Source organism: Acipenser ruthenus, chromosome 28 (genome assembly GCF_902713425.1).
Source record: "Acipenser ruthenus chromosome 28, fAciRut3.2 maternal haplotype, whole genome shotgun sequence".
NCBI classification, from domain to species: Eukaryota; Metazoa; Chordata; class Actinopteri; order Acipenseriformes; family Acipenseridae; genus Acipenser; species Acipenser ruthenus.
In genome coordinates, this window is record NC_081216.1 from 6993058 (window position 1) to 7019253 (window position 26196).

At 40.4% G+C, this 26196-nt stretch overlaps 1 protein-coding gene across 4 annotated transcripts in view; it reads right to left on the minus strand.

Moving 5' to 3' along the window:
* The window catches only part of LOC117435163 (acid-sensing ion channel 2-like), a 656265-nt gene that overhangs the window by 29864 nt on the left and 600205 nt on the right, over positions 1-26196 (minus strand). For all 4 annotated transcript variants that reach the window (XM_059002992.1, XM_034058165.3, XM_059002991.1 and 1 more), the window contains exon 4: positions 5474-5624. In XM_059002992.1, the coding sequence (XP_058858975.1) occupies positions 5474-5624 (151 nt within the window). The remainder of the gene's footprint in view (positions 1-5473; positions 5625-26196) is intronic.

The following is a 26196-nucleotide window of genomic DNA, read 5'->3' on the forward strand; positions in this document are numbered from 1 at the left end:
GAGGTATGGAGATAAAGAGATCAGAGGAGTGGAAGAAAAGGAGGTCAGATTTAGAGAGGTTTAGTTTGAGGTGATGCGAGTGCATCCAGGAGGAGATAGCAGACAGACAGGTAGAGATATGGGAGGGGATGGTGGAGTCAGATGGGATGAAGGAGAGGAAAATCTGAGCATCATCAGAATAGAAATGGTATGAGAATCCATAGGATGCGATGAGGAGGCCCAGGGAGCAGGTGTAGAGAGAGAAAACAGGAAAGGACCCGTCTGATCCTGTTGAGAGAGGGTGAGGTGTGGAGGTAGATGCAAAGGATGCGGTGGTAGGTGCAAAGGATGCGGTGGAAGGTTCAAAGGATGTGGTAGTAGATGCAAAGGATGTGGTAGTAGGTGCAAAGGATGTGGTAGTAGGTGCAAAGGATGTGGTGGTAGGTGCAAAGGATGTAGTGGTAGATGCAAAGGATGCGGTTATAGATACAAAGGATGTGGTGGTAGATGCAAAAGCTGCCCTTCATATCAGTGATATCATGGGGCAGTACAACATGGAAGAGGAGGCCTTGGTCTCAGTTCAGCTCCATTAGAGGCACAAAGCAGCTCCAGCTGAAAGGAGGAAGTGGTAGTTACTGTAGTGCAAAGCAGGAGGAGAGGATGAGGTGTGTCAAGGCAGTGTCCCAGGCTTAGCAAGGAGAATAGAGGAGATGGAAGAATGTGGAACTGTGTAAGATTGGCTGGTGAGACCTATGGACAATGGAACAGAGCAGTGTGGTCAGGCTGGCTGGTGGTGACGTCAGGCCAGGATGCAGTACACAAAACAAAAGCAGGAATGTGGGGCAAAAACTGCACTGCTGCACTTGTATATATTTAATAACAAAAATAAAGCAAACAAAAACATAAAATAAAACAGCGCAAGGGCCAAAATAAAGGTTTGCACAAAGAATACAAAAACAAATACCGTTCTGGTGAGTTGACAATTATTTTGTTTCGTTTTGTTTGTTTGTTTGTTTGTTTGTTTGTTTGTTTCAGGTTCTCACCTATGCTCTCCACAGACAAAAGATTTCTCCTTGTATTTATAGTCTGTGGCTGGAACCCAATTAATCAATAATGACCAATTACCTCATTAAGGCTCCAGCCACATTCTCATGTGTATTTTTGGCAGGGAGGAATTTAACCCCCTGTCTGCTGATCCAATAAGAAAACCATAATAATAAATAGAAACAAATATATATACATAACAAATAATATATACATTAACAAAGGAGCTCCACTTCTCCCCCTGGTGACGAAGCCAGGACCAGTCGTGATGCTGGGATGGGCCATCGTCACATCCTGGTCCTTCCTCGTGTGGTGGAGGTGGGAGTTGCAGGTAGTCTTCCCATGGCGGTGGAAGTGGGAGCGGCAGGTAATCTTCCCCTGCTGGTGTCGGTGGAAACAGCAGGTTAATCTTCCCCTGCTTGGGCTCTGGACACTTGGCCTCCCCCCTCTTGGGCTGTGGACACTGGCTCCCCCCTCTTGGGCTGTGGACACACCAGCTCCCCACTCTTGGGCGCTGGATGCTGGCCCTCCCCCCCCCCTTTCTGGATGCTGGACGCTTGGGCTCCTCCCACTTGGACCTTCTCCAGGCATGGCCGCTCCTCCCTTTTACCCTCTTCTGGGCAGGCAATTCCCTCCAGGCTTAGCCCGGGCAGCGGGGCATTGGGTGGTCACCCTCCCCACAAGCCAACCAATGGGGCTCTTCCTCCCTCTCTTCAGGCACATCAAACCACTTCTCCTCTGGGTATAGGGAGGGGCAGACAGCCACTGTGTGCCCATAATTGCCACAGCCGGGGCACCACTCCACGATGTACCTTGCGTAGCCCACCGGCAATGGCTGTTGCTGCTGCTTCTTTCCCTTTTTTTTTTGTTTTGGAAACCACACTCCTCCACTAAATACAAAAAAAAATGTTCCTGCACTACTGCTCCTGCTGTGACCCCTCCTCCTCCTCCGGAGGCACTGTATCCCATGATGACACCATATGTAGTTAGTCTGGCTGGTGGTGACGTCAGTCCAGGATGCAGTACACAAAACAAAAGCAGGAAAGCAGGGCAAAAACTGCACTGCTGCATTCGTATTTATTTATTTATTTATTTATTTATTTATTTATTTATTTATTTTTAATTTTAGTCATCACCAATGGTTTTTACCCTGGTTTTCTCCCCAATTTGGAATGCCCAATTATTATTTTCATCATGGTTCACCGCTGCAACCCCACTCCGCGTGGAGTGCAGGATGCGCCCTATAGCCTGGAGATCGCAGGTTCGAATCCAGGCTATGTCATTGCCGATAGTGACTGTGGGCTCCTAGGGGGCGGCACACAATTGGCCGAGCGCCGCCCAGGTAGGGAGGGATTAGGTCAGCAGGGGAATCCACAGTTCACTGCGCACCAGCGACCCCTGTGGCTGATAGGGCGCCTGCAGGTCTGCATTGGAGCCATTCAGATCTGTGTTGTCCTCCGGCACTATAGGTCTGGTGGCTTCGCTGTGGATCCGCAGTGTGAAAAATGACGGATTGGCAGGAATACGTTTCGGAGGACAAATGTTTCCGCCTCCATTTCCCGAGTTGCCGGGGGGTTGCAGTGATGAACCGGGATAAAAACACTCAGGACATCGACAAAACACGGAACAGCGACACAAAACCATATAACACGTAACACAAATAGTCCAGATCGCTACAATATCAATGCAACTGCCTCATCGATTTAAACGATTTAAACATTTTTAAACAGGAAAGCATGCATAAAAGCTGCAGTTATTTTATCACTCCACTGATCATTAATACATTTTAAAAACACAAAACAAAGTCACAGCATGCATTGTATTCGGGTATTATGGCTACATCTGTCTTCTTTTCATACATTTACGCTGTAAAACCACAGACGTGTGAAACGTTTGTATGTAAATGGCATTTGTGTATAGTTAAAAAAAAAAAATCAGACGTGCTCTATTCCTAAACAGCAGTGTTTATACGTCATTAGGTGTAACACTGGGGTTTAGTCGTTTGGAACTCTATATACAGTAATTGTTAAACGTTATGTGTTTAATCTGTGCCATTTTTGCTAAGTTTATTGTTTAGATTTTAAACACCAGCCCTGTTATAAATGTGTATGAATGTTTTAAAAGTGTTACAAATCATAAACACGTCCAAGAGTTTATAAAATAAACACCACACTGTGTTTAAATCCTAAACACATTTAAAATAATAAACCCAGTGACGTGTTTTAAGTGTGACAAATAAGTGTATTACAGTGTAGCTTTTATACTTTTTGTTCTATTATTTCACAAACACAACATTTTACCCAAATGTATGAAGATCAGACACCTTGCTCATTACACACTCTTATCTTAGCCACTGTACTATATGTGCTTTAACAATTTTTCTGTTTTCTTGAATTATCTGTAGTTTTTTCTTTATATCATAGTTTCCCCTACAAAATGTCTCCAAAACCATTACTTTGGTTTAAATCGACACATTACTTTCCATCTAGACTTGGGGCAGCAGTGTGAAGTAGTGGTTAGGGCTCTGGACTCTTGACCGGTGGGTTGTGGGTTTAATCCCAGGTGGGGGACACTGCTGCTGTACCCTTGAGCAAGGTACTTTACCTAGATTGCTCCAGTTAAAACCCAACTATATAAATGGGTAATTGTATGTAAAAAAAAAAAAAAAAGTGATATCTGTATAATGTGAAATAATGTATAATGTGATATCTTGTAACAATTGGAAGTCACCCTGGATAAGGGCGTCTGCTAAGAAATAAATGATAATAATTATAATCTTGTTTGCCTTTTTAAATGCTTCCCCACACTGTCTGTTTGCTATGGTGGCTAATTAAGGACAGTGGAAAAAAACTAAAACTAGAAATGTGTTTTGTTGGGATCACAAGATAAATATTCTCAGGGTCGACATTTCAGACCATTTTATCTTCTGATCTTGACATATCACATTTTTATTTATGTTTTTTCCATGCCGTCAGTGAACCACTGTAGGTCACTGACAGCGAGGACTTGATTACAAAACCAAGGTCTCTGGTGGGCCTGTTCGCATTCTAAACCTTCCACTTAATCTCCTCCACCGTTCTTATAATAATGCCTACACTCTAGAAGTAAAGGCTCTCGTTAGAACCTTGCTTTGCCACTGTGGGGAGACCATTTTGGGTGCTTCTAAGAACCTTTTTTTACATGGATTCTATATTCTCTATTTGCAGACTTTCTGTTTTGTCATGTAAGCTTGAAACATGTATTGAAAATTGGAGTTTGCAAAACAATACGGTAATATAAACCGCAATTTACAAACTGACTTGATCAGAAGGGTTAAAAAATTAGCTCTTTGCAAAATGTTATTAAATGTTTCTTTGTCCTTGAAAACGATGTCTCCTTCTTGCTGCAGACAAGTCTCCCACATCACCTTGCCTTTTATATAGCCTACTGTCTGACTGCGGCAAATTAACACCTGCTTTTCAGAGTTCTTAAAATAATCAAGCAAATACGAGGCCCTCAATTACCGGAAGCTTTAATAAATTAGACAGAATATTTAATAGACCTCATTTGAAAAATCCCCTCCCAATTTTCAGAAACTCCCCTGAATTACATATGCATATACAGAATTACATATGCATCAAGGGCTAAAGCGCACAGAGACATTGCCCCCGCAAATCACATCTTAGTTGCATGTTTATGTCATTGCGTGTGTTTTATAAATCCAATCCAAGAATTCAGAACCCTCAGCACCCGTTTTACGGTCGTAAAACATGCGCAATCCTTTTATAAATCTGGGCCTCTGTGTTTTAGCTTAAAAACTGCTTTCAAATTGAAGTAATTTTTTTTCTGATAAGAAATTTCACTGTGAACACATTTTCAAGTTAATTAAATGAGATGCTAGTTTTTGCCTTTCCTCCCCTGGTTACAGGCTTCTGCTCCGGCAGCTCTCAGATAAGGAAAGCTAGTACATTCCACAATTGTTACAAGTTAGCACGACCTCAACTCAGTGAGTTCCCTTTACTCAGAACTACACATATCTTGTAATAATAATTTGTACAATATTCCCATAGGCTAATACATAGTATATTATAACATTAACTGATAGAGAATGTATTATTATATAGGCAAAAATAAGAACCCAAAATCTGAATACCACAACCGAATTTGAGCGTTTGTAGCATTCAGACTATTATTCACTCTAGGGGCATTCGGTTCACAAAAATGTAGGATTCAAATATTAAAAGTCATTCACAGCTGAAAAAATAAAACTGATCGTTTACGGGGGTCATTATGCCACAAAAAATTGAAACCCTGTAAACAAACAAAGCACCCCCCACATACCTGGACCCTGTAAACAAACACACCCCACATACCTGGACCCTATAAACAAAGCACCCCTGACATACCTGGACCCTGTAAACAAACACACCCCACATACCTGGACCCTGTAAACAAAGCACCCCCCACATACCTGGCATATGGACCATCTTGCAGTTGCAGTTCTCCACCAGGTATCTGGTCTCGCAGTCAATTCTGCAGGCCGTGATGCTGTACACTCTGAAAAAATCCGAGTCCGACACCGTGGACTGACAGTCACCCCACGGGGGAGGCAAGTATGTGAGCTGGAAAACAGACAAACAATAAAATCATAAATCTGTAATAGGCATAGTTACATACCAGGTGACCATGTATGCCTCTACATGTGTTGTTATACAGTACAATACTTGAATATGCTTTCTGGCCACGCTTCCAAACTCAAGATAATGCATTGAGAACATTGTGTTTGTGTAGATTCTACATGTAAAGTCGAATTTGAAAGCGTTGTGACGTATGCTCAGGTGCCAACAAAATGTGAAAACTTTGCAGGGGGGGTGAATACTTCTGCAAAGCACTGTGTGTATATATATATATATATATATATATATATATATATATATATATATATATATATATATATATATGTAAAATAATAATTTTCAATTATTCAATAAAATAAAATACAATTATTGGCTCAAATTTAAGAAAAATATATATTTTAACCTAAACTCTAGATTCAGCATTCCTAAATTTCCCAGTTCTGGCTGCTGAGAGACACACGCTTACAGTACTAGCAGTGCCAGATGGTGTTCTGGTCCTGGAGGAGCGTTTTTTTTTTTTTCTTTTTACAAAGGGAGGCAAGCCTCCCTTCTCCCATTAAACACAGTGATAGCAGTGGCAGATCGCGTGATCTGAGCACGAGTTTTAATTGGAAGAGACCAGAGGTTTTTTTTGTTTTGTTTTTTTACCAGAGGAGGCTTTGCTTCCGATGACGAACTCCTGTCATCCGCCACTGGCTTAGATCCTGAGAGAAAGGACAGCGTCAGTGTACAGCCTGAGAATATGAGGGGATGAGTTGCAGTCATTGTGAAAATGAAATGCCGTTCCAACAGGTCAAAACAAAAACACAGAGTCCTTTATATCCAATAGTAGAAAAAAACCTGATAAGTCCACAGCGAGCAATCAAAAAAGAAGAAAAAAGAATGTCTCAAATCTGACGAATTGTGTTTTGTGCTTAGAGACAAAGAGATTGACTTTCTGACTTTTCTGATCTGTTTATTATTTGTGTACTTAATAAAATACTACTGTTGATTAAACATTCCTTGTGACTGCGCATGAATGTGTGTTCGTAGTAAATCCTCGATCTTTGTAACATGTCAATTAAATATTATTAATAAGAGAACTAATCAACCCAGAAAACATTAAATTATCAATTATTGAATTGCTCCTACATGTTACAGTGCTTCCTATACTTAGTCGAGTTGCTTGGTGCCACCTGAATGTGCCAGCAACAAGTGTGCCTAGCGAGAGAGTCTTTTCTGCTGCTGGTAATATTATAACAGCAAAACGGTCTAGGCTTACCTGGGAAATGCTGATATGTTTATATTTTTTAATACGAATATGCACATAACACAAATGTTTAACTATTACGCAGAACAGTGCTTTTAGTTATTGGATCTTCTGTTAAAAAAAAAACAAAAAAAACTAATATTTGTTCTTTATTTTGAAAAATAAAACGTCAATGCATCTATTATCGTTGATAAATGCCTATACAGTAATCGAATAAGAATTTAGGTTGCAGATTGCACCACTCAATATTTCAGAGTGGTTTCATTGCTCAGGTGCAATTTGGATACATTTGACGGCACAGTGAAGACAGATGGGATTTTTGCACGAGGCGCAAAAGACGTTTGTCTTTCGGTGGTGGACAAATTGAGCTCCTTTCCTTTTAGATTTGGGAGTATCATCTACAGGGATTGGGTCAGCAGGCAGCCGAGTTACAAGAATATCCTCTGTAAGGGAGCGGAGTTTGCGAGGTACTTTGGTGTTGGTCATTCTGCGCTCCATTAAGGGACGAGTTAGGGCTTTCCCAAGTACGTTGTGGTGTTCAATTGGAAAAGCTTTGTTATTTCCTTTTGCAACATATCACCTTTATATGACTCAAGAACTAACACCTAGTAGCTCTAAAATGAATTCTATATAGCATGACTGATTAAGAAATGTCACACAAGTACTATCCACGGGTCCCCTGGACCCAAATACCCACCAGTGCAGAAACTCAGAGCAGCCAGCCCAGCAGAACACCACCATACAACTGGCACTGACTTGACATGAATCTATTAAAGGGTACAGTGAGCGGCTGTGTGTTGCAGAAGTACAGTGGGCATTTTAAAATTGCTCTGGGTCATTAGGACCCGTGTACAGTAGTTACGGGTTAATAGCCTGGGACTGGGACTTCTTTTGTTTACATTGTGTCAGTCAACCATACACGTGCACACTGAACTACTCTTCTTGTTCATGTGACTCCTGCTTGTCTAGCTGATCATTGGCCAACTTGACATACAGCGGCACTCAAGGGTTGTTTTTTTCTGTTCATTCCAAGCCTCTATCACTTCATTTAGCATCTTCAATGAGGTTCCATTCTGGAACGAGGCTCGACTGAGCTTGACTGCTCAACTCAACAAGCAAGGACAGGGTTGGAATAAGGGTTATGGAATGGAATACTACAACTGAAGTATTGTATGTGTATTGTATAATAAATATACAATTGCAAATTCTATCAAGGCAGTCAGAAGATGTCTGGCTAAGGTTTATTTTTTTATATTATCATTTTCAAGAACCTTGATTGTACCATTTTGAGTCATATTTTGAGTGATCACTCTATTTCACATGCTATCAACAAGCTTTAACCATCTAAAAGCAGTTCACAATATCTCCTCCAGTGAAGCATGCTGTTTTTCAAAGAAAAATATATGGGAAATGTAATGGTGTTTGCCACAAGTCATTGCAAACGCATAAAACCGAAATATTATATATCATTATATATCATGTTTATACACTTTTGGAAATCAACTTAAGAACCAGGCAAAGAGACACATACATGATTGTTATTAGTGCAGACCCAAATTAAAAGAAAAAAAATAAATAAGCCCAGATCCATCTCTTTCGTGTGTCTTTAATGTATCCCTGTCATGGTTGAGGTGCAATGAAACCTACATTTAATGAACGTGCAGTTGGCTTTCAGCACTTCTGAAATGGAAGTGCAATGAACACGTATTACCTCATAGAATACCTAGTACGTTGACAGCTAAACTTTGATGTCAGGGCAAATGTGCAGGATAGAGGGTCCGTACTCATAAAGATAGCGGGACAATGGTTAATTGCTTCCCTGCATGAGAATGTTAGGAGTTTGAGGGAAGCTGAGGCCTGGGATTGGACAGGTAATTATGATATAAGACAGGGATCAGTCTTCAATAGAGGGGAGCAGGAGGGTGTAGCAGTACCTGTGATCAAGGGCTGCTGCAAGTATAGAGGTTATGAAATGTATCACCTTGCACTACTTCTCAATAACATGTTTTTAGATCTGTAATGGCTGCAGGGTTCAGAAGAGACTTCCAAGCTGTGAATGCCAGTGGCTTTAGAGGACTCCTGATGATGAGTTTCAAGGATCCATATTATTGTTTATATTTTACATTAAAGCTAAGTGATTACAGAGGGGAAAGGCTTGGATGCCTAAATTATGATGATTATTATTATTATTTCATTATTTAGCAGACGCTTTTATCCAAAATGACTTACAGAAATTAAATAAAATATTACAGGTAAATATTACAGATTTCAAAATATTATACAATATTACAGGGAACAAAAATGCAAACCGAACACATATATACAAAATAAATATACCGTAAAACTTTAATTAAACGCCTCCAGCATTTAATATTTGCCAGCAGACCCGGCACTTATTGGAGATTATTTGAAACTAGCATTTATATTACATCACCAGCTTAACGTGCTTCATGCGGTCATGGAGAAGCCGCTAACACACAACCTTGTAGCCACATCGTAACTCAATTTAAACATTACGGCAACTTTGTTCAAAGGTTGTGTGTCAGTGGGAACTAAGTAACAGTTTTGTTTTATAACAAAATTACATTGTATTGTACACCATCAGGTATAAAACTAAAGTATTATTAGTCTTTTTATGTGCACTGGCTAACAAGGATACGGTATGCAAAACATTGGAAAACGAACAAACAGAAGTACGAATTTGAATTTAAAAATTGAATTAGATCTACCATTGTTAATAATAATAATAATAATAATAATAATAATAATAATAATAATAATAATAGTTAAATCCACTAAAAAGAAAAAGCCCTGTAGATATCAGAATACAGGTGTGAAGGCTGCGCTTACAGCACAATAATAATAATAATAATACAAACTTCTAAAATGTTTTTAAAAATGAACAATAAAAGCAATAAGTATCATAATAAAAATAATGTATTGTTTCATCTCAAACTTGTACATTATTAATACAACAAAATACGTTAAAATACACCAAGAGGTATGTATCTGGCCTACTTTCAGAACACTTAAAATGATCAAAACTTTTAATAATGTAATAACTGTATTAAACAAATATGCATTACATGTAGGCCTACCTTAAATTACGTTTTCTATTATTCTTATTTATTAATCCTGAGTCACTTTCAGTCACTTACCAGCAGTTCATTCCGCTCAAGCAGCTCCTCACCTTCCTCAGCTTCAATGGCAATGACAGCGACCCGGCATTTAATAGAGACCTGGCGTTTATTTACAATATTTGCCAGCAGACCCGGCGTGTATTGGAGACAGGCGATTATTTGAGACCCGGCAATTATTTGAAGTTTTACGGTAAATGCTTTTTTTGGCTTGTAATCAGTATTCTATCTAAAGAAGCATTAATTTTAATATAATCCATCTTTCACTGTAGACTGCTCATTTTTCAAATAGCTTTATTTGAAAGATACCAATCACCCCTTTTACCATAAACAATAAACATTCTCCATTACCAATGGAAGCTCAGAAATACCATTCCCCAGGAGTAACCAGCAACCGCTACCTGTTCCAATATTTTAAGGCTTAACTGTACAATAAGATCCCTCTTACTGTTCAGTAAGTGTGATAGAAATATATATATATATATATATATATATATATATATATATATATATATATATATATATAGTATTGCATCTAGAAACATCATGTTTTTCAACTGAAAAAGCTTCTGATACTCTGCCTTTGAGACAAATTCGATATGCACTGGGGTGGCAACTGTACAATATATATATATATATATATATATATATATATCATTTATTTAGCAGGCGCCTTTATCCAAGGCAACTTACAGAGACTAGGGTGTGTGAACTATGCATCAGCTGCAGAGTCACTTACAACAACGTCTCACCCGGAAGATGGAGCACAAGGAGGTTAAGTGACTTGCTCAGGGTCACACAATAAATCAGTGGCTGAGGTGGGATTTGAACCGGGGACCTCCTGGTTACAAGCCTGTTTCTTTAACCATTGGACCACACAGCCTCATATGAATAGGGTAGGATTAATGCACTAGATGTTCGCCTCTGGAAGACATCAATAATTTTCAATCATTATGACTAAGCTGGAAAGGTACCAGTGACCTAGACCTGAAAGATCATTATTAAAACAAATCCTTAGTTCATAACACCACAACGCATCTTACAATAATACCAATGAAACAATATTCCAAATAAACCCTATTAAAGAGTCAACAGAAGCCAAGTGCCTTCTTGGTCTATGCTATTGAAGAAATCCTATTAAGCCCTTAATTTGTTTAACTCAAACCTGTAGTGTACTGACTGCCAATGCAGTGATATAAGCACATGTGTAACATGTTGCCCACCCTTAGATTTAATCGGGATACCTGATGCTGCATTGTCGACTATTTGCATCTAAGACAGGAAGTTGTTGAAAGGAAATAAAGCAGCATTGTTGTTAGATTCTTTAAGTTACAATGAATCAGTCACTCTGAGGTGACAAGCTAGGCATTAACTAGCAAAGAAAACCCACACTGTGCTGACGAATGATACTGCCCACAGGAAGCATGGAAACCCCAAATAATAATGGGCCCCACTGCCCGCCCTTTTAAATGTTTTAATAAACTTTAAGAATAAAAAGAACAATTAAGCACACTGGGTTATATTATAATTATAATTTTTTCAGCACCAATAAAGTTACCAAATCAGAAATAAACAGCTCCGACATTTAATTTAGGGGCTTGTAAATAATCTGAAGCCAAGTGCTGGGAAGCTATCCCAACCTTTTCCTACCCAGGGATTTGGGGCAAACACAAATAATATAAGTGATAGAATAGCCTATCAGAATTTTCCAAACAAAAAAGCTGTGCAAATCTGGCTACTTTACAAATTCCTAGAATTTGCAATAATTCCAAAGCCCCACACCATAATGAATAGGGAAGTGACCAAAAAAATATTTGAGATCAGATACTTAAATGGCTCAGAGAAAGAAGAGATAAGACAATACAAAACACAACCTTTCAACAGAGAAATATATAAACTACTACAAAGGGAACCTGATCCAGCAGCATGGATGACAGAACAATACCCTATAAAATTTCAAGATTGAACAGATTAAATCTGCTGGGTATCCAAGGCTACAGGTTGCCTTTCCAAGATAAATATAATATGTTGAACGCTAGTGAAGGGTTGAGCTGTTGCATGAAGTAATGTTTTGAATAAGATTGCTGATGCTCCAATGGAAAAGATGCAAAAACAGTTTGAAAAGCTAGCAGCAGCTGAGAAGATAATTAGCTGGTGAAAAGGTAGAACTTACAGAGCAGCTTTTGACACTTTAAAAAATGTATTTACCCTCATTTTACCTAATTTGAATATCGACCATAGTCAAAGCCCTGTCTATGAAGTCTCCATCTCAACCTGTTGGGCACCAAACTATTCATGTTGCTGAAGCCTCACCCACAGCAGCTCAACACAAACTTGATTTGAACCATGACTTCCTGAACAACCAGGTACCCTGCTGTTACTTATGGATATTGGCTGCAGAAGATCACATACAAAGCTGAGAGAACTGAATGGATTGTCCCCTTCACAGCACTGCCTTGAAGGTATTCACAGATCTGAAAACACACATCTTTCAAAGAGCCACCTGGAGACTCAAATTCCTTTGTTTAGTCATTGTCAAAGCTGCTCAAAAGATAGCATCAGGTGTGCTTGGCTTAATAAAAGGCAGGCAGTTACATTAGGGAATTAATCGCCTTCCAGAACTTCCACAAGCCTAAAACATCAAATCCATAAACCCACCACACCTGCTATTCAGAATACGGTACAACTAATGCAGATTTTAATTTGAACTTGAATAATTCAATAATAATAGATTTTAAATGCCTTATTAAGCAAGCTTAGAAGGTTACTACTGTGGAATGTGTTTTGGCGAGCCTCCAGTTTCAGGGTTTCAGTGCTTAATTAGGCATTACTTTAGTCTCCTAAGGTCTCAGTTGTTTTAGCATTTCATTGTAGAACTATAATATTCTATATACTGTACTGCATCTGATCCCATACTACTCATAGGAGTCTGTACGATAAGCTCATATCTGTGTTTTCTTTCTCTTTAAGTGACTTACGGCATTTTTATATGAATAGGGGTCTGTAAGCATGTTCTTACAGGAGACTTAGTTGCAATTTTTCAAACAAAGCTGGTTTATTAATTGAGCAAAGTTCAGAAAGAAAAATCTATTTCTGGGATTTAGCTAATTTAATAACATCAGCTTCTGCCTACCCTCATGCAGTTCTGCAGTTCCCCATGTCTTTTTTATTTATTATTTTAAACAAATGATTTGCGTAAAAGTGTACTGGTAAAGCCTATACTACACCTATTTACACATGGTTAAAGTAACGTAGGATGTCTAATTTATGCCCAAGTTTTCCCTTTAATGGTTTGTAACCCTCCATTTTCTGTTTTCTCCAACTATCTCCACGTGATCCCATTTGTGGCGGCTCACACAATTTCCCACATGCTAGTTATTTTGTATTTTGTATTTTCTGCACGATTAAATTGTAACTCATTCGCTGATTAATCGGTTCGATTAATGGCACTTCAAATGTATTTATTTATAGCCTACAATCATACATACTAAAATACATACAAAAGCAGATGTCAACATAAGAAAATAAATTCCAACCAAGCCTACATAGATGCCTTACCCCGCCCCATCCAAAAAAAAAGTTTTCTTTTTAACCAAAAAAAGATTGCAAAATGCTAATTAAGAGTTGTATATAGTAAGTTTGTGTCGAAATATCCCCCCAAATGAGGGTAAAAGACTAGTGGGGTTTAATTATTTTTATTTATTTATTTATTTATTTATTTATTTATTTATTTATTTTTAATCCATAAAGTCCGATTTTTACCCACACGCCAGATAATCGGAAATCAGCATTTTAAGGAAGACTTTGATTTAAATGAAAATAACACTTGTAATTTCTCATAGGTTTAGTCAACACATTAGAAGTATAAAGTGACGTTTATATGAATGGTTTATTAGGATGGGTCAGAAAAAACTAATGCTTTCTTTCCCCATATCAATAGGATTTTTTTTAAACAATTATTTTTATTCATTTTCCAATTTTCACCCAATTTGGAATGTCCAATTATTATTCAAGCTGGCTCACCGCTGCAACCCCCAAACTAACTCGGGAGAGAGGAAGACGAGCACTCGCATCCTCCGAAATGAGTGCCGTCAGCCGTCTGCTTTTTTTCACTCTGCAATCCCGCAGTGCAACCATATCCAGAACGGAGGATCACGTAGTTTCGAACTGCGTACAGGCCGGCCTGCAGTCTGTTGGTTTTGCCTGGCTGAGTGTGTCTGGGAGTGTGTGTGAGGAGGTGTGGTTTGTGAGCTCAGCAGAACTGCTGTAAGTCATTCCCTGGTCTCTGTTGAGAAATGTGTTGTGAAAGTAGGAAAAGCTGTGGGGTGTGCGAATATAAAATCTGCATTCAGAATGAATAAAGCTGTAGTGTTTTTTTTTAATAAGGAAGAATTGGTGCACACATTAGTTCAGGAGGGGATCGTTACGAATGGGGCTTTAGTATCTGTGTCGCCTCTTGCAGTACCCACGAGAAAGATTACGATTTCAAATGTCCCGCCATATTTAAAGAATGAACTGCTTGTTAGAGAGCTGAGCAGACACGGGCAGATCATGTCTGATATTTCAATGATTCCTTTAGGATGTAAAGATCCAGAATTGAAGCACGTTGTTTCTTTTAGAAGACAAGTTTATATGCTGCTGCTGAACAACATTGATGAGGGTTTAAACATTGCATTCAAATTTAGAGTTGATGGGAGTGATTATGTGGTGTTTGTGTCATTTGAATCAATGAAATGTTTTAAATGTGGGCGTGCAGGGCATAAAGTGAATATCTGCAAACGATCTGGTGATGGGGAGAAAAATGATGAGGGGGTGGAAATCTCGAGGCAAGGGAGTCCCACGGCGAGGTTGGTAGAGCCCGGTCAGGGAGTCGGGCAGGGAAAACATGATGACCACGTAGAGGAATCGTCTCAGAATGTTAGTGGGCGAGAGGGGCGAAGATGAGACAATAGGGTTAGTGGGGGCTGGCGAGTTGGTGGGACAGAATACGGAGAAGGGTAGTGAGAGGGAGGAGGTTATTGTACAGAGTGAAACACAAAAAAAATACTGTAGAGCAAGGACAGATCTTGTCTCTTTTTTTTTTTTTTATAAATTTAGTCGTCGCCAATTATTTTACCCCGATTTTCACCCCAATTTAGCATGCCCAATTATTATCTGTATCCCCGGCTCACCGCTCACAACCCCCGCGCCGACTTCTGGAAACGGAGGCTGGAACACGCGTCCTCCGAAACGTGCTCCTGCCAAGCCGTCATTTTTCGCACTGCAGATCCACAGCAATGCCACCAGACCTATAGTGCCGGAGGACAACACAGAACTGGTGGCTCCACTGCAGAGCCACAGGCGCCCTATCGGCCACAGGGGTCGCTGATGCGCGGTGAGCCGTGGATTCCCCTGCCGACCTAAGCCCTCCCTACTCGGGCACCGCTCAGCCAATTGTGCGCCGCCCCCTAGGAACTCCCGGTCACGGTCAGCTGTGACATAGCCTGGATTCGAACCTGCGATCTCCAGGATATAGGGCACATCCTGCACTCCGCGCGGAGCGCCTTTACTGGATGCGCCACTCGGGAGCCCGACAGATCTTGTCTCAATGCATGGAGAGATTAGAGGTGGTTTCTGTAGTAGAAATCGAAGTGGTGGAAGAAGGCAATATGAGTTGGGAGAATTTAAGCTGCCAAATAGAAAGAGGAAGGAAAAATGGAGTGGGGGTGTTGGTGGTGTTGCAAAACAAGGACATTTTTCTGAAACCTCTAAAAAAGCGGATGGCACAGTCTGTAAACCAGAATACTGATACCGTAACAGTGGTATATAGCTCAGAAAGTGAGGGAGAGGGCAGTGATACTGACTCCTTTTTCAATTACAAGCTGACAGCAAGTCAGCAGATGAGAGGAGGGTATAGCGTGGAGAGTATAAGGGCTTTTTTAGAGACGATTAAGGGCAAGCGAGGGATTAAAGTGGTCGAACATTTTCACGATCTTCACCTGTTTTTCTTTCTTTTTTTTTAGAATAATACCAGTTAGTCGTTGCCAATTATTTTTTATTATTTTCTCCCAATTTGAAATGGCCAATTATTTTTAGGCTCAGCTCACCCCTATCACCCCTGCACTGACTAAGGAGGGCAAAGACGAACACATGCTGCCCTCCGAAGCGTGTGCCATCAGCCGACCGCTTTTTTTCACACTGCGGACTCACAATGCAGCCACCCAAGAGCTACAGCGTCGGAGGACAACGCAGCTCTCGGGCAGCTTACAGGCAAGCCTGCAGGTACCCGGCCAGACTACAGGGGTCGCTGGTGCACGGTGAGCCGAGGACACCCTGGCCGACCTCGCCCTCCATCCCCCCGGGCGGCGTGCGGCCAATTGAGCGCCGCCCCCTGGAAGCTCCCGTCCTCGGTCTGCAAAGGAATAGCCTGGACTCGAACTCGCAACGTCCAGACTATAGGGCACATTCTGCACTCCACATGGAGCACCTTTACTGGATGTGCCACTCGGGAGCCATCTTCAGCTGTTTTTGAACTCAGGTCAACAGGTTATGCAAAATGCAGTACAGTTAGGAACAGAGAAGAAAGAGCGAGACAGATTGAAGAATGAAACGGCTAAAGTGTGTGCTTCTTTTAAACAACAAGAATAATGTTTACGTTCTATCAAGCACAAGTTTTTCTTCCTGTTTACTTGTTGTTCCTTTTATATGTTTGTCTTGTTGATTCTCTTTACAGTCATTCAATGCAGAACCTTAATTTGGGGATTCTGAATGTAAACGGGTGCAGAGATGCAGTAAAGAGAGCAGCTCTCTTTGATTATTTAGTGCAGAAGAGAGTGAGTGTGTGTGTTTTTTTTTACAAGAAACACATACTGATGATAATAATCAATCAGTGAATGGGAAGGAACATTTTTTCTTAGTCATGGCTCCAGTGTCAGTGCAGGAGTGGGCATTTTATTTAGTAAACGGTTTGTTCCCAATTCATTTAATGTTAATGAAGTAATTAAGGGAGGCTTTTAAAGGTTCAGGTGTGTGTGGGAGAAAAGACAGTTGTTTGTATAAATGTTTATGACCCTAATAATGGGAAGTGCCAGTGCCAGAATGAGGAGATTGTGTTGGAAGCTGGAGATTTTAATTGTACTGAAAATGCATGTTTAGATAGGAATGGTTCAGAGCCCCATTCCAGGTCTGTAAGGGAATTGGTTTCTGTGTTAATTACACATGAACTAGTGGACACGTGGAGGAATCTGCACCCCATTGCCAGGCAGTATACATGGGTAAAAGGGTATTCTGGCCTTATATCATTGGCCAGATTAGATAGAAATTATTGTTTTAAAAAATATTTAAATTTAATAATAGATACTGCTATTTACCCTGTAGGTTTTTCTGATCACAGTATGGTGGCATTAAGAATGGTAATCCCTGTGCAGAGAAAGTATTAAGCTTATTGGCACTTTAATACAAAGCTTTTGCAAGATGCACATTTCTTAAAGTTTTAAGTTTTTTTTGGAAACAATGGAAAACAAAAAAACACACCTTTTCCTCATTAAGACAGTGGTCGGATGTGTCTAAAGTCCAGGTGAAAATGCTGTGTCAGCAGTACACTGAACACGCTACCTAAAGTACAGCTAGGGTTATGAAAGAGCTGGAAGAGGATATCACTGAGCTCCATAGAGCTCTACAGGATGGGTTTGATGACAAGCTGTTTGAAAGCTTAAAAATGAAACAAAGAGAGTTGTTAGATCTGGTTGATGTACGGGTACAGGGGGCTCGGCAGTTCCTCTGAGGTTTGTCTTGGGGTTCCTGAAGAGGAGAGGCTAGAGGAGGAGCTGACTGGACTCCCAGTTGAGTTTTATAAAGCTCTGTGGGCTCAGGTGGGAGAGATCTGTGGGAAGTGCTCCAAGAGAGCATGAAAGAGAATGAGTTGCCTCTGAGCTGCCGACGGGCAGTGCTGACTTTGCTACCTAAAAAAGAGGATCTGGGCAACTTAAAAAACTTATGTGTGCGGACTATAAAGTACTGTCTAAGGCACTGGCGAACAGACTAAGGACTGTAATGAATGGTATTGTGCATCAGGATCAAACATATTGTGTACCCAACAGGTCTATCCTTGACAATGTGTTTTTAATTCATGATTTAATAGCAGCCTCCAAGCTCTTTGGGTTTAATGCTGGGTTGATTTCACTTGATCAAGAAAAAGCATTTGATCGCGTAGATCATAGATATTTATTAAATGTGTTTAGGGCTTTTGGCTTTGGACCCAAGTTTGTGGGGAAAATTCAGGTGCTTTATAGTAACGTGTTCAGTGTCCTGAAAATAAATGGTGGGTTGAGCTCTTACTTTCCAGTACAGAGAGGAATTTGTCAAGGTTGCTCTCTCTTTGGAATGTTATATTCTCTTTCTATTGAACCCCTTATTGAGAATCTTAGACAGGTACTACAGGGTCTGGTTATTCCAAACTGCTCCAATCAGTCCTTTAAAGTTGTGGCCTATGCAGAGGACATAGCAGTGTTAATATTAAACAACCAAGACATAAGGGCCTTAAATAAATGCCAGGATTTTTTTGAAAAAGTGTCATCAATGTTTTTTTACTGGGGGATTGGGAGGGCACCAGACCGCCAGATCTACTAGGGGGGTTACGGAATAAGAGGGTTTTTAGACATCTCGAAGAGGGAGTAGCTCAAGTGAACTGGAAGGGAGTGCTGAGCAGATTATAAGGTGGATAAGGTGAAGAGCAGGTTGCAGAGGTGGAGGGGGTTAGTAACAAAGATTTCTTATAGAGGCAGAATCTTGATTATTAACAACTTGGTCGTCTCAATGCTCTGGTATAAGCAGGGGCGCCCCCAGAAATATTTCACATGCTACGCAAAACTGAATCACACCGACATCGCATAAAATACTGAACGGTAAACCAAATAGCATACTACAACAATAAAAAGTATACATAAATCTATTTGAAATATATACTTATACCAGAGGGGAAACCACAAATCATACATTTCTAATTACTTTTACAATCACTAATTTAATTTTTACTCATCCCATTTAACTAAACATAAAACTTTATTTTCTTGCATGTTGTAGCAAGAAAATGTGCAATAATAATAATGATTATGGCAATAATAATAATAATAATAATAATAATAATAATAATAATAATAATAATAATAATAATGTTTTTTTTCATTTTAATATTAATAGGACTATAAATGTGTTTTTACCTTGCTCAATCCTGAAAGAGCAGTAGAATTCTTAGGGTTCCCGTTGCATCAAAGTCCCGCAACACTTTCTCACTGTCAATCGCCACATCGTGGTGAATGTTCATCAGTGCTAGTCCGGTGAGTCGCGTTTCTGACATGGTGCTGCGCAGGTAAGTTTTCAAGCGCCTCAAACAGCTGAAGGAGCATTCAGCTGAAGCAGTGGATGCAGGCATGGTAAGCAGTACTTTTAAGATGTTGTGGATGTTAGGGTACAGTATCACTGTGTCCTCTAACATTTCACATATTTCACTGCTGCTCTTGTCAGTATTGCAATGCCGTTTGTACACTGGGTATCATAGCCTCATACTCCTCTTTTATCTCACTCCACATTGCTTGGGTCAGCATTGGCAACTTGTTGGGGAGAAGATATTGGGCTTTAAGTTGAGGCAAAGAACTGCACACTCAATCATTCAACTGTGTGGTTAGATGATCCAAAAATGGAAGAAATAGATTCAAGTGCCAGTATTCTTGTGGCATTACAGCTGGGACATTCGACCTCTGTGTTTGAAGTCTTGCAATACGAGGCACTGAGACAATTATTTCCATTTTTTCAGCCAGTGCACAGGCATTTTCCCACAGGTTGGTATAGGTGCTGTCCGCCCTTTTGTCCCCAAGCAGAGAAACTAAATTGCTGGCTTGTTGACTGGCTTTCACGAGATCGCAAGACGGGTTCTGAAGAGCATTGCTGAGTGGAGTGAGATACTGCAGTAACCCTTGGCACACAATAATACAGACCAGAAACTCAAATGACTCCATTGCTCTGGCTATGGATACAGCGGTGTCACTACACTTGTGGTCTGTGTCTGTTTTTAAATGATCGATGGTGGCAAACACATTTTCATAGTTCATGATGACAGTGGAGAGGCACGCATCATGCTGAGACCAGCAGGTGTCAGAAAACTTCTGCAGACGCTGCTTTGTGTCACTTTTATCCAAAAAACACTGCATTCGTTTTGGATATGCAGTCACAAAAGCCACGATCTCTTGAATGGTATTCAGTGTATTGTGAACTAAAGGGATTCTCGTTTAGTGTGTAATTGCTAGGTTTAGTGAGTTTCTGCAGTGCACATATAAACGTTTTGTTTACCGCAAACCGCTATTAAATCTACAATTGCTCTCACAGCTGACTTACTGCGTTCTGCATATTCCTGGTGGGCTTTATTCAAAGATGAAATTATGGACTGTTGCTTGTTATCACAAACACGTAAAAATTCAGCAGCACGTATTTGAGCACTCAGATGCGTTTGTGTTGTAAGATGTTTTGTAATGATTTTCTTTGCGTTGCTCCAGTCCACAAGAGGCTGTGATCGTAGTACTATGTCACCAGATGAAAATATGATACAGGCAACACAAAACACACCATCCTTTGCTTCACTGTATCGCAATGTTGGATACAAGGCCTCGTCAAAGAATTCATCTGGGTCTCGTCGTTTATTTCCAAAAATACAGCGGAATGGTGCTGTCCATCCCTTTTTTGGCTGAAACCGGTTTCGAAAAGCACTTCATTTTATTGCGTCGGATGCCGTTTTAAGTGCATCAGCACTGACAAGGCCAATATCTTGTACATCTTCAATCTCAGATATACTACTAGTACTTACACTGAATGCTGGTCCTGCCTACTGAAAATCTCACTTCTGAAAGTCCTTGAAACAGACGGTTCGGTACTTGTTGTAATATTGTTATTTTGATCCGATTCACCCTTCCTGCTCTGATCGAAGAAAGCACTTTTTTGAAGCCGGCATCAAATCAACTCACTTGCTTCCGTTTGCTCATATTGTACTATTTGAAAAGCTTAAAATAAAAAGGACCTCTGCCCGCCGCGGACCATGTCAAATTAAATAAACAATAATAAATAACTGTCTCTGTATATTCTAAATAATCGTTCGTTCACACTTCTCTATCGATCAACTTTTTTTTTTTAATCTCCTCTCCACACACCAACACTCCCCTTCCTCTCAACTCCGCCCCTGTCAGTGTTCAACAAACCAGGTAAGCCATTAACTGAACTCTGCCCCTTAAGTAAAAATCAGGTGGTTGAGTGCCTGTCCAGGATTGGTGGACCCAGACAGACTGACGGCCGTGTATTCCCTCCTTCCTTCTGTAACCCTGCGAAACATTCAGAACATAAACAAACTGCAGAGCAAAACCCCGGGTTTAGGTTTGACAGACAGCTGTTTTTAATAAGCACTAGCCGGCTGGGTTTGTCTGTGGTACCTGAGTTTTATAGGGGTTTGCTGCTCACCTGGCACACAGTGAAGACAGGGTTTGAGTCAGTGGGACTGTATTGGCTTTTAGAAGAGCCTTTAATACATAATCCTGCTCTGAAGTGTATGTTTTTAGAATCTAATAGTTTTGTGTCACTGCTTGTCAGTAGAGGAATCATTAAGATTGGGCAGTTAATAGATGTGGAGAGGAGGGAGTGGAGGGGTGCAGTTTCTCTGGCCGCTGAGCTGGGGGTCAGTTCAGTGCGCTTTGTTAATGTGGTTTTAATGCAGTTGAGGGGTGCACTGGGAGAGGGAGGGAGACGGACTCTTGAGCAGTTCTTTAAAGGAGAAAGTACTCCAGCTGTAGAGCCTCCTGCTTTTATTATAAAAGCTAGACCTAATGTGGAGAACACTTGTGATCGACCAGGAAATCTGTTACAGTTTGGGGATATGCTGGAGTTTCAGTTTTGACTCTGCAGAAAAAACAAAACTGTGTAAGCTCTGTGTGAAGGTCGCTCACTATAAAACTATCAAGGACATGCCAGACACACACTGGAGAGGGAGGTTAGGGGTAGAACAAAATGTAATACCTGCATGGAGGGCCCTGTATAAACCACCAGTGCAAAAGAGGGTAGGAGATTTGCAGTGGAGAATTTTGCATACAATTGTGGCTACCAACTCATTTCTGGCAATAATTCAGCTAGGGGTGGAGGATAAATGTCCTTTTTGTTTATTAAGAGAAACCGTGTTCCATTGTTTTCTGTTCTGCATCAGATTGCAATTACTGTTTGGGTTTCTTAGATAGCTGCTCAGAGAGTTAAAGGTTGAGCTCTCTGACACAGTATTTATCTTTGGGGTAAATTATTCAAGGAAAAAAAAAAGAATAAATGTCAGCTGGCAAATTTTGTTGGGTCAAGCCAAATTAGCAATCCTAAAAAGTAGAACAAATAAAGTTTCTCAATGTCTGACGGGTGATGCAGTTGTTGTGTTTAAAGTGCTTGTAGCAGCCAGACTCAAGTTAGAGTTTGCCTATTGCCAACTCACAAGGCAGATTGAAGTGTTTGAGGAGGTGTGGGGAATAGGGGAGGTGCTGTGTTCAGTAAGGGATGGGGAGATGAAGGTGGGATGGTAGATGGATATGAGTTTTGATGTTTTAAGCTTGAAGAAGCTAAATTTGATAGTTGTGTGAGGGATGGATGTGTTCTGTTTTTATGAAGGATTGTGATGACTGTGAAATGAATATTTGGATGTGAAATATATTGGTGTACATGATGTTTTGATGTTTTATTGTTGGAACATTTGATTAATAAAGGATATTTAAAACCTATCTATCTATCTATCTATCTATCTATCTATCTATGAGATGTAGGGGGGCAGTGCCTCCTCAGAATTTCAAAGTAAAAAAAAATGATAATATATTATAGTGGTGCGGTAGGGTTGAGTTGGGTGCTCAATGTTAAACCTCTAACTTTGCACTTTAATAAGTTTCATGATGCCACCTTGTGTGGTTAACAAGATCCGGATACCTGTTTTTTGTAAAAGTTCATTTTTTCCCATATACTTAAGTTACTGTTTTTTGTTTTTTTTTGCATTTCTTGCTCTCATGTACAGGCTACACGGTACTGAATTTCTGCACCAAGCCAAGCAATGTACATGTGGTCTTTCGAAGGTTTGGTGAAAAAATATGAAACAGTTCCTGAGTTATTAATAATAAAAAGATAACCGCCTAGCATCCGGGACTTTGTTAAATCCTCTTAGCAAGGAATCCTGCCCCTGCACGTCAGGCCACTCTGGGATATGTAGTTCTGGGGTGCCTGTAAACAATGCAATCATGTAGACCTACTCTCCAGTTTGAACTACAGCTCCCGGAATGAATTCCAGAATGCAGAATGCAGTAAAGTTTGTAATAAAGTAAAGTACATAGGTTTTTGGTCCTGCGCCAGTTGTGATCTGCAAGAAATCCCCTAAAACACCAATGGACTCTTGCCATGAAAGAATGTTTGCATAGGGAAGAGCTTGACTAGTCACTATCTGAAGTGCAATTATCCTAATGAAAATGTCCATTTAACAAGTATGTCAGATACATACATTCCTGTGACAGAGATCGAATGATTCTTGGTGGTAGATCTCCCTCCCGACCTGCGAGGCAGCTGCATAAAGGGAACAGAATACCCTGGACTAAATGGCATGACAGTTTATTCCCAGGGTTAGGTGGAAGTCGGCCATCTAGAAAGGGGGCAAAGCTACGGTATACGAACTCAATGACCCGGATGGGAAACGGCGTGGCATCCGCGGATTGGAGGAGCGGATGTGCTCGTTGACCAAGGGGTCATGGGTAATGTTATGAAAAGGGGACGTAGTGATGTGATCTGTTCCTTTGTGAATGGTTATATTAAAGGACCAGAAGGAGAACCTGTATTGTGAAACGTGAGTGTTCTATTTGTTTTTGTTTGTCGTTAATAATACTGTTTGTAAATTTATTTGGACGGCTAACACGATCCGGTGCTGTCTCCAAAGGCCAGCATTAAAACGAGCACTAGAGCACACACTGTGGACTGGTGTTTGTGTTTGTGTATGTGTTATGTGTGGATGAACTAAAAACGGGACTGTTATTATTTCGGGGCCAACCAAAGATTACAAATAAGCAATACACGCTGCTGTATTGCTTCATTACCATTGTTATTATTTACTGTTGTTTTGCCATCAGGTCATTGGATTTATACATTAAACAACATTGCACCTGGATTATAATTGTCTGTCTGTTTATTGATCACCTGCACCTGCACACTGCTAACCACTTTGCCACAATCCTCCACCATGCCTGTTAATTCAAAATTAATGCTATGAGTAAAACAAACAAAAAAAAAACATTTAGAATTATGCAGCCCTGACCACCCCATTTTAATGTTTTATTATTATTTGTTTATTTAGCAGATGCCTTTATCCAATACAATTTACAGAAACTAGGATGTGCAAACTATGCATCAGCTGCAGAGTCACTTACAACAATGTCTCACCTGAAAGACGGAGCACAAGGAGGTTAAGTGACTTGCTTAAGGTCACACAGTGAGTCAGTGAGTGAGCCGGGATTTGAACCGGGGACCTCCTGGTTACAAGCCCCTTTCTTTAACCACCGGACCACACAGCCTCCTACAATGTGCCCAATACACCACCAAAGAATGAGATACCCTGGCATAAGTATACGTTTTTGGAATACACAAAATAAGGATTTTAGGACTAGGTAAATGTGGCCCGCCCCTGTGTGTATTTTGTGTTTTGTGTTTTATGTTGTCTGTTATATGTATTATTGTAGTGGTGCACAGAGTGTGGGTTATGTAGCATTAAAATGGGTATTTGTATGGGGGCACAGGAAGTGCACAATTAGTCCACATGCAGTCTGTGCCAAGATTCAAGTGAATGATTAATTAGCAATTGAGTCTCTGCACAGCTGTATAAAAGAGAGAAGGAGAGATTAAATAAAATATAAAATATAAAATAAACAAATGCTACTCATGCGGGACACCGTTTGTTTATCTGTCTATTTGTTTTGCCCAATGTGCCGTTGTTTTGTCAAAGTGTTAGTGTTTTGTTTAAACCTTTTATTTTGTTCATTTAATAAACGCATAAGCAGCACATTTATCATTTCCACTTGCAGTACTGTGTTCTTCCGGGTCTGACATCACCCCTACAGCCATCCTTGTCACAGTAACAGAACATCTCCCTTCAATGGTTTGTTACCCATAATCCTTCAGGAGCCTGAGGTAATGTTGTCACGTGACATAAAGACAAGGGATTTTTACTACCTTTGGTTACGTTACCTCAGGTACTTGTACATCATGTGTTATGGTGGTTTGTTCTAGGGGTTATTTAGTCCTTCAGGTACTCATTTATTGTGTGGAACCTTTCAAAACACTCCTACAAACAGAGGCCTGGCTGAGTGGGACAGCGTAGACAGTAGCACCGTGTATCTCTCCATGCCCTTGCAGGAACATACATGGCACCTTTTTTGTGGCTTGGCTTTTCTCCCACTGTGGCAACGTTCGAATGAAATGCTGTTCGCTAAGCCTTGCCACTGTTTCTGATCTTTCAGTTTCTTGTGTACCAAACACAATGCTGGATACCACAGAGGTCTGAAAATAAAGAAATGTGGGATGATTCTCTGATGCCGTATTTAGGTACATTACATAGGTTTTATGTAAAGCAATCTGGACCATGTACATGGCAAGCTTCTTATACCATGGCATGGTCTTCCTTGCAGCATTGTACAGCTCCAGCATCTGGTCTGACCTATCCATGCCTCCTGTATTTATTGTAGTCCAGGACCCACTTTGGCTTGTTTTGTGTGTGTGTGTGTGTCCTAACCTCGCACAGGAACTGCTACAGTAGCCTCATCGTGGATGGTGGTGAGGAGGTACACATCTTTTTTGTCTGTGAATTTAACTGGTCTAACCACGACTCTGTTTGTTGGCTGCCAATTGACGTGGAAATTCCTTCCTATTGTGCCACAAGCAATTGTATCAGATGTAACCAAGATTTAGGAGGGGAAAAACAAGACCCCACATAATTTTTTCAGTGGTCTGTTAGCATGGGGGTCAACCAAGCGTCTCAATCTGAGAGTCCTTCCCTGTGTACACTATGAACCAATGATTGTATCCAGTGGAACGCTCACAGAGTTAGTACAGTTTAATCCCATAACAGGCACACTTCATGGTAATATACTGCTTAAAGGGA